This window comes from Anser brachyrhynchus (assembly GCF_964034855.1).
Source record: "Anser brachyrhynchus genome assembly, chromosome: 11".
NCBI lineage: Eukaryota > Metazoa > Chordata > Aves > Anseriformes > Anatidae > Anser > Anser brachyrhynchus.
Genome location: NC_137706.1, coordinates 6,793,363 through 6,806,475, shown reverse-complemented (window position 1 = coordinate 6,806,475; position 13,113 = coordinate 6,793,363). Strand labels below are relative to the sequence as shown.

The following is a 13,113-nucleotide window of genomic DNA, read 5'->3' as shown; positions in this document are numbered from 1 at the left end:
TTCCTACACTTTGTTTTAGATGTGCTTGGTAAAAAGGGCTGTCATGACCCTACTACACCTGCGGGGTTTCATGGTGTAATTACTGTTTTGTAAGAAGCCCAAAAGGCACCAGTGCAGATTTCTGACACCTGGAACATGCTGTGTGTTGTAAACTTGCATCTGGAGCTGCACCCGTCTGATAGAAGCTGGGAGCTGCACGCTTCACCTGACGGTAGGACTTGTGATTGGGCTGCAACTGGAGAAAGGCTTCACTTCCAGTATCACCGGCTTTTATCCATTTATTGTGTAGCTGTCATTACTTTTTCTGGCAGAGCTTAACTCCTCAGAAGAGCTAGTAAAATGTTGGCGAGAAACTAATTTTTATAGGTGTTTCAAGTGCTTGAAATACTTAGACATTTCCAAATATCCATAGGATCTATTTGAATCAGTACAAGATTTCCTAAACATTTTAAAGAACTTCTTTCATTAAAACCATACGAAAAGTTCAGAAAAAAAAAATAAAAATAAAACTAGGCATGATTGCATAAATTTATCCTGACAGTTGAAGCCATTTTTAAAGCAAAAACATATGTGCAAAATTTAGTTCTAGGTGGTTTTAACAGAACAAAGAAGCTGTTTCGCTGTTAAAACTGAAAATATAAAGGCCCTGGCCGATTTGTTGACATGTTTTGGTGCCACATGTCTTTTCCGGGAAATAAAGTTTTCATCCGTTTGGGAGAAATGCTGCATGCAGTCATTTCTCTGCAAGAGGATTTACATGCAGTTGTACATGTGACAGCAACCCAGCAGTGAGGGAGGGGATGTTGTACCTCGGAGCAGTTTGACAGCTTCAGCTTGGTAACAGCCCTGCGTGGTTCCTCCCCCAGCCGGGGGGTTATTACATGACACATTTTCGTCTTTCAAGCACATTCCCTCCCCCCCCCCCCCCCCCCCTTGGTCTATAGGGAGGGAAGATGGTGGTTACACCCTGTATTTATTATTCAAATGTTGAATTTTACTGATAAGGAGGTCTCCAAACTCCTCCTGAATTAAGCTTAATGATACAGTTTCACTTGGGCAGGGATGCAAAACTGGCTGCAGAAGTAGTTGCCACTCATGCTGCAAGTTGTGCCAACAGAAGCACCCTTCTTTCATTAGGTGCATTCAAATCTCTTCTGTTGGGGGATGTCTTTGAACAAGTCGTTAGGAGTGGTTGTCGGTTAATTTCAGAGGGTGAGTTTCTTCCTTTGCTCGCCAGCTTGTAAAAGAGGTGGAGGAGGAGAGCTTTTCAGGTTTGGTCCTCCACGTGCGTGGAGTGCCCGGTTAAGTGCTGTTTCCCTGATGACAAGTGATAATAACCAGCAGAGGTGCTTCCCCTTCCTCTCTCAGCAGTGTCACAGTTTCTTTTTTCTTTTTTTTTTTAATTTGCCTTCGCAGGTAGCAAAGTTTGCTAGACCCAGTTGGTTCTCGTGCATTGTTACAGAGGCTTGTGGTTAGGCCATCAGGCCGTGCCCTGTCCTGTCTGCACGACGACCCGTCGCAGAATGTGATAAGCTTCCCTGAGCTGCCACCACCCTTACGCAGACGGACGGGTGGCCCCAGGCCTGGCCCAGGGACAGCTGCCCACTGTCCTCAAAACCTTGCGGTATTGCAGCGGCTCGCTAGTGCTCACCCACTTAGCAAGCACAACGGAGGGCGAGCTCATGGAAAATAGGAAGCGTTCGCGTAACTTGGGCGAAACCCTGCTGTGCAAAGCAGCGCCGGCACCCGTGTGCCTCCAAGCCAGCTGTGGGCCTTGCCAGCTGTGCACCAAGCCAGCTGTGCACTGCGCCACCTATTACTGGCCCGTTACATCGCCACTGTCTTGTCATCGGTTTGGGCCCGAAACTCCAGTGCCGCTTTCTGTATCGCCATCGCTTGGTAAATTAGGAGGAAACTCATTTTGAATTGCATTTCCACAATGAGGTCAAAGAAAGCTAAAGTGCGAGTGGATGTGTTTGTGCAGCCCCAGTGCAGCTAGCAGATGGCCCGAGTTGGGATGTTGATAGCAAATCAGGGACTATTTTAAGTGCGCTCTTCTCTCTCTGTAATACTCGTTTTCCAGCCGTCAAAGTGTGAGAGCTGTGTTTGCCACTTAAAATGTCTGGTGACCAACCTTCTGCAGTTTTGTGAAGCAGCCGTTGCAAGGCGTTTGTAGGAATGCAAAATCTGTGTTGCCTGCTTATTATTGGGGCCGTTTAGCACATCAGATGTCATTCCAGATTACTGGTTTCATTTCAGTTGGACTGGAAATAAATACACATCAGTAATAATGTAATGCTGCGTACCTTAAGGTTAAATGTCTGACAAGACAACTAGCGCTAATGGACTGTGACATTTTTCAAGCCATAGGTCTGCCATTACTTGCTGTGTCGAAGTGAAGCGTTTACGTGACAATATATTAAGACACCATTCTTTTTTCTGGTGCAAGGTATCTGGCTGCATCGGAATTGCAGAGCAGCTGCAGCAGCTGCCCCCAGTAACAGCAGTGTTTTCCGGGGCCTGACCCGCTCCCAGCAGCACTGTCAGGGGGACGTGGTTCAGTCCCACATGTCCTGTATGATTGCTGTTCTGTGCCTCGCAACTTTAAAACATGTTCTACAGATAAATGTCTGTGAACGCAAAGCTCATCTGGGAGCAGATCTGCTGCTGTAACTTCTCTGGGCAGTATCTCACCATACATGTAGTGCTTTCGATAGAACTGGCTTCGTGTAAGGCAGGATGACAAGCCCAGGTCTTTGTACCAGATACCTGCTAGGTTTATCCTACTGCACCAGAGTAGCTATTGGCATTTTTTAAGTCAGGAAGATTTAACGCAATATCTTGCAGTAATGGGACTTGACTGGCTAGACTGATGAATGTAAGTACACCTGGGTAGCTTCTAATCATGTTTGAATAATACTGTTCTGCATTAGGAGCTCGTTAGAGAAATAGTGTGGGTCATTTATTAAGAGAATGTTTCAGTGTCTCCCCCGTATAAAGGTCCTTTTCAAGTATAGGGCTGTTTCACGTACTGAGATGCTTCCCCTGCCTTTCGTTTATCTGCTTTCCCTGCTTTTCTTTAGGCGCTTATCCATGCCGTTCGTTCTTGTGAAATGTTACGTTCCGTCCCCGGTTAAGCATCTCACACCGCGTCGCCGCTTTTCTCTCCTTCGGTATGTCGTGCCGCTCTCTCCCCCGGCTCAGGCGGGGAAGGGCACCCGGCGCTGTGCTCCCGGCGGGCAGGCTGTCTCTCCCTGCCGCCAGCCCCGGCTGCAGCAGCGGCACGGCGCCGGGCTCCGAGAGGGCTTCAGCGCCCGCCCGCGCCGATTTTCAGCGCTGTCGTGCTGGGCCCCGTCCCGCCGGCGGCCCCGCTCGGCGCTGCGACCGCCCCGTCCCCCCGCGGTCCCCCCGCGGTCCCCCCGCGGTCCCCCCGCGGTCCCCCCGCGGTCCCCCCGCGGTCCCCCCGCGGCTCCCGGGCGCTGCCGCGCGGCTCGCGGCCGGGGCCGGCGCCGGGCGGGGCGGGCGGCGGGGGCGGCGCTGCGGGGCTCGGCCCGGCTCGGCTGGGCTCGGCTCGCCCCGTGACCGCCCGCCCGCGCCGCCCCTCGGCGCCGCCAGGGGAGGGGAAGGAGCGAGCGGCGTAAACAAGGCGGGGGGCCGGGGCCGGCTGGCGGCGGCGGTCACATGGAGCCTCATATGGGCCGCGGGATGGCGGCGCGGCGCGGCTCTGCGCTGGCAGCCGGCGGCGGCTGCTGCTGAGGCGGCGGCGGCGGCTCTCGCCCGGGGCCCGGCCCGCCTCCGCGCCCGCCTCTCTCCCCGCTCCGCGCCCCGCCGCTTCGCCCCTGACAAATGATGTGTTTTGTGCTCGCCGCGATGAAAGGTAGGCGCTGCCCCGGCACGGCCCCGGGCTCGCTCGAGTCGCGGCCCCCTCGCAGCCCCCGGGGAGAGAAGGGGCTCGGCGGGGCGATGAGCCCGGGGGCCGCTGCGCTGCGCGCTGTGGCGGGCAGCTGAGGGGGAGAGCTCGGCTCGACTCTGCCCGGCGGCCCGGAGCCGGACGGGGCAGGGGGAGCTGGCGGAGCCGCCTGGCGGAGCCGCCTGCCCGGCCGTGCGGAACGGTCCGAGCCTGCCTCCGGCTCCCGGGGAAAGGCGGTGCGGCGTCCTGGGGAGCTGCTGGGGCTGAAGCGGTGTCAGAAGGGAGAGCTGCTCGGCCCTAGAAGGCTTTACGACAGAAGGGAAAATGACGGCTACTTAGCGGTGTGCTCAAACCTCACCTTTCCCTGCTCTCCGCTCCCAGCCCTTACCGAGGGGCGATGCCGGACCGAGGAGAGTCGAAGCAAGTTTTCGATGAGGAATCCGAAGAGTAGCGGTGTGTGCTCAGCCCCTGCTGTGTCCTAATAAAATCGTGCCGACGGTATAGACTGGCATTGCAGCGTTTTAAAGTAATACTTGTATTTAAAAAAGATCTTGAAACAGTAATTGTCATATTTAGCGGGGGTATTCTTCCACAGTAATCTCAAAAGAGCATCGCTGCTGACGTTTGAATTTAATGCCCTGACCGAAACTCACAATCTATTCCTTTTAAATTATTTCCATGGGTTGCATAGATTTTTTTCCTAAAGTTTCTCCTTTTCGTGAAATATTTGCGTGAAAAAGAAGGTTAAACCCTGCATCGCTGAGAGCCTGCTTCCTTTTTTTTTTTTTCCACTTGGCAAGAGCAGTAGGCAGTGCGCACCGATGGTGCAGCGTTTGAAGCACGGTAATTTTCAGTTAGTGGGCTTCCCTTGCTTCTCAGAGGGAGCCAGTGTGAACAAAAAGAAAAGTACTATATTCATTAATCATTAGTTCTGCTGCAGGTGTTTGTCAAGAAGTTGTAATTGGGTTGGTTCAAATACTCGCATCCGAAACAAAAGAAGATGTATTTTTTGAAGTGTGAACTACGTGGCCGTTCTAGCAGTCCCTTAGAATTTTACATATGCAGACAGCACAGTTTGTCAGCATATCCCTCGTAAGCCTGCCTGAACCATGTAATCTAATAAACTTTTATTTTTTTTAAGTACACCGGTTTTAAAGGGAATCAGAGTATAATCATTTTGTATGCTTTTGGACAGAGGCATGAGGTGGTATTGTAAAAGAGCAAGAAGCTGATTTTCAGCAACTCACCTTTGAAGTAATTTTTTTGTATTCTTTTGGGAGTTTCATGTAAAGCAATTTTCATACTTATGTAAAACCTTGTCAGAGCCCATCTTTTGGATTTTCAAGTGTAACTCAGAACAGCTTTATTGTGAAGTCGTTTAGGGCTTTGTCCTTTTTACAAAACGCCTCTACGGTAATTTTCATTCGTATTTCATTCTACTTAATTTTCTAGTGCATTGAAAAACTTTCTTGTTTCTTATCCTTTCCTTAATTTGCTGGATAGAGTTCAGCTGAAGGAAATGTGTTGTCGTTTGCCTTGAAGTGACCTCTGACTGCCATGAAATAATAGTTTGACAATATTGTTATTTGAGAGACAGACTAGAAGGATAGGGAATCCAGTTTTATATAAGCTCAAATGCACAATGGAGAAATACAAGATATGTATGAATGAATGAATTGAATATTTTATTTATTCTTGATGCTGAAATGGCATCTTTTGGGTCTTCTAAGCTTTTATGGTTGGTGTGTAGGTAAAGTACAGGTCTGCAGAAGAATAATCGGATTTTTTATTTTTTTTAAGTAAAAAAGAAGAGTATTCATTCCTCTTCAGTTATTTTCGAGGTACCCTGAATGGATACCATGTGAAATGAATTCTGAGTCACAATTTTTTTCTGCAACATAATGTTCTGTCAAACATGCCTGCTTTCATGTTAGAAAATACTCAGGTTTCCAGACTATATGCAGGTTTGAACGAGTGAAAATTTTGGTCAGCTGGGCTGGTGTGTTCGAAGAGCTGGGAAGCGAAGAGTTGTCCAGTGAGGAGGCTGGAGGTGCCGATGAAGTAGGCTGCGTGATAGGAAATGTAACTTTCTGGTTTCAGGCGGAGAGGAAAGGTGTTTTTTTTCTCTCTGTTTCTAAGAAAATAGGCAGTGGTGAAGCATCACAGTTCAAAAAGTTTGAGCAAATATTTTTAGGCTGATGGACCTTTAAAAATTGTTTACTAACTATTACAAGTCTGCATAGAGGATTCAGGAAACCTTGTGTTGTTCGTTTAAATACATGCAGGCCAGACTTAACTGGGTGATGGTTTTAAGGGGGAGTGCAATTTCTATGCGTGACCAGTGAAAGTTTGCAAAGGAATCAGATAATTTTGCTAACGTATTCATTGGTACGGACCTTATTCCTGCAAGTCTTCTCTGGGAGAAGCTTTAAGGCTGACTTGAAGGAGAACAGAACTAAAGGCGATGAATTGGTGAGCAAATACACTGGAGTAAAAACAAGTGGATTAGGTTATCGTGCCTGTACATAACTGGAGGTGAGCCCAAGACAGAGAGAGTTAGTCAGAAACTTGTGGTATTTTACACGTTTTTGGCACCTAGTTTCTAGGGGGACAGGCGGGAGGCAGGCCTGGGAGTGGTGAGAGCTGAAGTACTTGGCCTGTACAGTCATCAGGCCACAACAGTTCAGTTCACTGTGATGAATCAATAAAGTACAGAAAGAAATCTAGCAATAGTTTTACAGTCCTTTAAATGGACATTTCTAAATGGCAATCTGGGATTTAAGGCATGAATCTTCTATGCTTTTTCTACAGGGTATGTTTACTGTTAAGATAGAAATGCGTGATCTGAGCTACTAAATTCTGACTTTTGCTGTGTTGGCATCAATGAAGTTGAATCTGTTGCAGCTTCGTGGGCCACATGAGAAGAATTGGTTGTTACCTTGCTGTGGGGAGAATTGTTTAACCTTTCCAGGTCCGTGCTTGAACCTTCAGAAATACAACTAGTTTTCTGACTGATGCTGTTTCTGAAAGAGGGTTTAGGCATTGAAAAATACCTATTTAAGGAAATAGAACGCGTGGCTTTCCCTATTAGTGCAAATTACTTTCATATCTTGCTGTATTTTTCCTGGCAGATGAGCAGGGCTGTAGTGCTGAAGGCTGCGAGCTTTACTCGCAGCACCCTGCGCGCTCTGTCTCTGCAGAGCCAGCTCGCTTCGAGGCCTACCGTGGAGTTTGCAGGGCTGTTTACTGTGGTTGAGCTTTCCTGAGCCTGCCAAGCCTGACCTTTTGACATGTTTTTTGTCATGTTTCTTGGCACTGACCTATCAGCACGTTTGTAATTACTCTCTGCTTTTCACCAGTAAACAACTGTGCATGGGAAAATATCTTGACAGGGGTTTAAAGAAAGTTGCCTCACAAATTGAAGCATGTTTAAATTTGCCTTTGCTCTGGCAGTGTTGAGAGTTAAATCCAGTGTAGCAAATACCCTAGTACAGAACTTCTGTTGACTAAATATTAACAAAATCTGGCCTTTGGAATTGCTAGCTGAGAGGCTATTTTCTTGCTGCTTTAATTTACTACGGCTGATCTGAATGACTGACTTGTACCTAAGACATTCATTGCGGCACATTCACAGGATGTGATTGGTTTGAGGTTTATTGCTGAAATCTACGTTTCAGGCCCTTTGAAAGTCTCAAGATTTGCAAGTAAAAAGAGGAAATCTGTCTTTATGTCTCACTCTGTAATAATCAAAGGTTAGTTGCATGCTCTGTACAAGTCTCGGTTGGGGACATTCTTTCAAGTATGGAGAATCTGTATGTCCTGTTTAAGTCAGCGATAGCTGTGGGTGCTGAACACCTCACTAGATCAAACTTCAGATTTCTGTACAGCTCTTGCCTAGCTGAAACAGTGAGCCTGTTCCTCCTGGCTGGCAATACGATCTCACAAATAATTTTTCCAGGCCAGTTCTGAATAAATAGGACAAAGCCGCAGTGACCTGCAGACACCATGTGAAGACTAATGTACCTTTAAAAAAAAAAATCCTGAAGGGGTGAGGCTTTACAGGTAGATAGGCAGGAATCACTGAACGGCCATTTGGGGTGCGGGTTCTGCACGAACACCAAACCTCGCCCCCGTTTGGCCGGGGGGGAGGTGGCGGCGGGTTCAGCGTGCCAGACAGAGTGATGGCCTGCAGCCGTGTAGCTTGGCTCTGCCTTCCGGAGGTGAATGTGTGTATTGGCATTTATTTGCTCGGGGAAAAGTGTCTGGAGACCCCAGCCAAGAACTGAGTCCTCTTTATATCAAGTACTTCACCGACATCCATGAAAAAGATGGTGTTCTTTTCTTATTCCCCATTGTAGAGATTCTTGTGTGTTCAGGGGTTTTTGAGGCCTATGTAGCACCAAATTTTAACCTTAGGGGTTTTTAAATCTTCCTTCTTGCTTCTCTTGCCTACAGTACACTGTAGAAACAATAACTATCATGTACTAATTACTGGCAGGGTTGCAAGTATTTCATCTTCACTACACAAGAGAACTCTAAATTGGTATATTTGTTTCTAAGCTATACGTTGCTAAATCAAAACTGTCAAACCTTTGTGTCTCTCATGAGTAGGTACATGCAACTTTGTCTGACTTTGCAATTCTCTATCTAGCATTAAAGGAAGTGGAGATGCAGTGTGTTTTTTTTACACATTCCCACGAGATAAGTTGATGTAGTGTGCAAAATAACTGCATATAACAAAAATTAGTAAAGTCATTACAAGACTAGTCAGGCTTGATAGGTTTTAGCATATGTTACTCTTTTTTCATTTGTAATGAGAGGAAAAAAATAAATATTCACCTTTCTTGTATTTATCTGTAAGCAGTAATTTGCAGTTACAGCTGATAACTCCTAAGATCAAACATCCGGTAGTTCTCTCCTTTCATGAGTTGTCTTTTCCTTGATGACTGATATCTAAGGGATACGCACATAAGTAATGGTGCAGAAACTCTCTTCTTTGCCTCTTGTTCTTTTTTGAAGATCAGTTTTCCTTGGTTTTGCAATAAATAGTAAATAGGGAAGGGGAGGATTCTGTTCTCCAGAACATCTGTGTTATGAGAAAAAGGTGACTATATGGTGCAGAGCTCTTTGCTCATTAGGTGAAAAAGATACACAGACTGAAAAACGTAAACAGAAAGCCTTGTTAGGGGACCTGGCAGATGAATGCTGCTTATGCTGCATGCTGTTTTAAAGGGAGATTTGCCCGTGATTAATCAAGTCTTTAGTTTGCCCTGTGTTTTTTTTTTCTTCCAGTTTTCTCGCTAGAGGCATTTAGGCGAAGAAGTTCTACAAAGTACAGGTTGGCACGCTGGGTGCAGTTTCAGGCTGCTCCCCAGTTGGCTGCGCCTTATGTTGAGAACACCAGGGAATGACTCAGGACGGCGGTGACTCATGGGGTGTCACAGTGCTCCCCTCTTCCGAGCGCGGGGGAGCTGCAGTCCTGAGCCCACTGACAGCTGGCAGGCTTTGCACAAGCCAGTGCACTGCAACAAGCCCCTTGCAGTACCCGTGCTCTGCACTGAGGTTGTCTGCACAGGTTCCCAGACAGGCTCCTGTTTTCATGGAGCAGTCAGCATTTGCTTCCCTTTTCCTTCTTGGTGGCATGGGAAGCCAAAGCCCTCATGCTGACGGGAAGGAGCAAGGGGATATCCCAGAAAATCTGAGCCTGGTTTTAGTAAATGGCAGAGAATCTGTGGTACATCCTGCTCCCCTCGCTTTATGCATGTGTACTCTCAACTTAAAAGCACAAAGCTGGAACTTGGTTGTTAGCTGTGGAGTTGCAGTCTCTGAGGCAGCCGATGTTCTTTTTTCTCCTGGGCTGCAGCCCGATGTGAGAGCACTAACCATCAGAGTCACAAGTGCAAGGGTACCCCCAAGAAGTTGGAGGGCTCCACAGCGGTGCTGGAGGGGGGTGGGTTAGCCTGCTGTCCTCACCATCAAACGTAGCCCATTTATTCTCTGCTGTCCGTAAGTGCAGCTGGGTGCATTTCGTTTTGGTGTCAACTTGCAGTGGTCAGCAGCACCCACAGCTGACACCCTTTGACATACAGCCTGGCTCCACAGCACTTACACAGTTGACTTCAGTGATGTCTTGATTTCGCCGCAGCTTTTTGTTTCTTTTCCTTCATGGTGGAGAGCGATGCAGGACCCGTAGCTTGTGGCTCTCCTGTTTTCATGGATCCAGCCTTTGGGCCTTTTGTCATGCTGCATATGTAGCCATCTAGGCTAAAATCAGTGTTGAGAGGTATAATCATCCCGGCTTTCATTTTAAGAGCATTTATCTCTAAGGTTAATTAAAGCTACTTGAATGTAAATACGGCTAACCTCTTCACTTCTGAACAATGCAAATAGAATAGTCAGCATACTTACAGGGTATCAGCCATGTAATTATTGTGTAATATTTGTGTTCTTTGAAATGCCATGGTATTTATTGCCATTGAATCCTGGTACAAGGTGCTTCATACAACCAACTGGATGGCTCTTTATTTGCGCATTTTGGAAGAAGTTGATCATTCTGCAATGGGGGGGAGATGAAAGCGATGTTGAATTTTTACATAGATAGATGTTCAGTTGTTACAAAGGGTTTCTCAGAGAGTGTTCTTTCAAACTAAAGTGACCACAACCTGGAGTTTTGCCTGGTTGACGGCATACTGCTGGCTGTATTCCTGCATGCCAGGATTGCCTTTCACTGGCTCCAGGTGGTGCTCGCCAGAGGTGTTGCAGGCACCTCGCCCTACAGAGCGTGCACAGCAGGGGAGGGCAGGGTGTGTTTGGGCCTCTTGCCACCTTTGCTCACACCTAGAACATACTAGAGAATACTTTCTGTACTGTGGACTAAAAAAAATCAGGAAAAGGTCCCTCTATTTGCACTTTCTTTCTTCTACAATATGCTGTTTGTTTAGTACTCTTAAACCAGTATAGAGTTTGTTATTCTTGCTGTTGCTTTGTAAACTGCAAGCGGCAGAAGCCCATGGAAGGATGCAGTACAGCCATGGCTTCTGACTTCCATTTTGGACAGAATTGTCTTAGTTCTAAATGCTAATTTCTGGACAGATTAAACAGGACAGTGGTAATAGGATGGTATGCAGGCCCTCAGGTTTTCAGTCTCTCCACTACAGTTCGAAAGAGTGTTTGCAATACTGAATTTCCATCTCTTTCTCCAAAGCACTGGGAGAGTCAGGATTAACTCAGCAATTTTCTCTCTTCACCCAAGAATCATTTTCTGTTTAAGACCCAGTACAATTTGCATGATCCAATTAGAAATCGAGTTCTCATTGCATGTGGCATTAGTTAACATCTGTGAGACTTAACATCAGTGGTCTTAGGCCCAGTTAACTGTGGCATAGCACACAGTATCAACTCCTAAAACTTCTGTGAGATGATGTTTACCTGTTCCTTAATTCTGAGGAGAGGAGCACTCTTTTGCCCAGCCTCCTATGCCCAGCCCTGTGCCTACCAGGGGTCGTGATTTGAAGGATCATTTATCTTCCTCTCATCCCAAAAGAATGGTAAATTCTAAGCCCCAGGTGTTCTTTGCCTGAAGCTGGTAGTGCGCGTAGAGCATAGACAGCCCGGGAAAAGCACTCCCTTGTCATCAGAATATTTGGAGCTTCCTCTCTGTGCATTTGTACATTTGCATCCTTTACTTGTGACTTGCATTTGAATGCTATGAATTGCTCTACTAGTTGAAAGGAGCAGCAGTAGCTGCTCACTTCCTATATCAACTGTAATGTTACTCACAATGGGTGTGCTTTTCCATTCAGCTAAATTAATTAGCTCATCTTTGTCAGTGTTTGATTTGGCAGAGTGGTTATTGTGGGAAAACACATTTTCTAGTTAATTTGTAGTGATTGCTTCAAGCTCAATTTGGGAATTAATAAATCCATCTTCTGCACTGCGCAAAACTGTTTATCATAGATTTCCACTATTTTTCCCTTGTTGGACTAGGTCCTTCTAGTTTACTTCAGAAACATCTGTGTGTTGGGTGCTGTATTACTAAGAAATTTTGGTGAGCATAAATGTCAGCAGAGCTACTCTTTGGTACGAGGCCTAGTATCTGGGGCCGGGGTGCCCTAGCGCTTCGGAGGTGTGTTTTGGAACCTCGCTGCAGCAGCGCATTACGCTCCGCCACACGAGAGGGGCAAACTGCTGGTGATCAGCTGCAGAAGCTGAGCTTATGCTCAGCGTTGTTTTCCTTCGGAGGGACACTCCCTGCAATTGTGGGATTGACAGAGATGTATTGTATTAGGCTTTGGGTAGAGTTTTTCTTGTACTGTGGGTACATTATTGAATTAAAAGAAGCATTTGCTTAAAATATGAGTGCATCAGGATGTTTATGACTGCTGGATAGATTCTTGTATCAACAGATAATAAAAAAACAGACAGGTTAATTAAAGAGCCATAGATCTTTCATTTGAGAAACCTCATATACATAGGCGCCTTCTGGATGGCTGAGGAAGCGGGCGCGGCGCGTTCTCCCTCCCAGCGCTCCGCAGCCAGAGCAGCAGCGCCGGAGGGCGCCCTGGGCAGGCGTGGGGATGGGGCGCAGCGGCAGGAGTTGAAGGCAGGGATTTGTTTTCCTGTCTTCTTATCTCCTGTCTCATGCACGGGATGCACTGTTGGAAACTTAGGTGCAGCCTCTCAGTAACATGAGCAGTATTTCACTGTTGTTTTTCTTTGTGAGCTGTCTTGCTGCACGTTGGTCGAGTCTGGGTGAGTGCTGAGAGCTTACCTTTTGCCTGGACCTGAAACGGCCCTGAGAATGTGATGTTTCCAGTCTTCCTAAGGTTGGCTCTATTTAACCCCATTTCCTGAAAACCTGCAGGTATCTGTCAGAAGAAGCTGGCAGCTCCCGGTCAGAAAGGTGAAGCGCAGCACCTGGCTGCCCGGCATAGCTCCTGCTGGGGCGCTGCTTCCTTTGAGCACGTCCAGCTCTGAGCATGCCGGTTCTTCTGTTCCTTTGCTGCGAGGTAGTTTGGGATACTGGGAATCACTATCTGTGACAAACCTTCCTTTGTATAATCCTTTTTCCTCTCACACTAAAAATGTTTCTTCACTTTACATTTTTAACTGGAGATTAAAGTGTGTGGAGTAGTGCATTTCTGTGGCCAGAACACTGGCCACAGAAGTAGTACTGGTTTAGTGGTGGAAACATAGAGCTCAGT

At 47.0% G+C, this 13,113-nt stretch overlaps 1 protein-coding gene across 11 annotated transcripts in view; it reads left to right on the top strand.

The window, feature by feature from the left end:
* The window catches only part of RORA (RAR related orphan receptor A), a 432,323-nt gene that overhangs the window by 354,539 nt on the left and 64,671 nt on the right, over positions 1–13,113 (top strand). The window contains exon 1 of one of the 11 annotated variants that reach the window (XM_080608112.1): positions 3,590–3,877. The exons of 9 other annotated variants lie outside the window; for them this stretch is intronic. In XM_080608112.1, coding sequence (XP_080464238.1) covers positions 3,847–3,877 — 31 coding nt within the window. In that variant the 5' untranslated portion in view covers positions 3,590–3,846. One more of the 11 variants, XM_080608111.1, reaches the window with a different exon arrangement.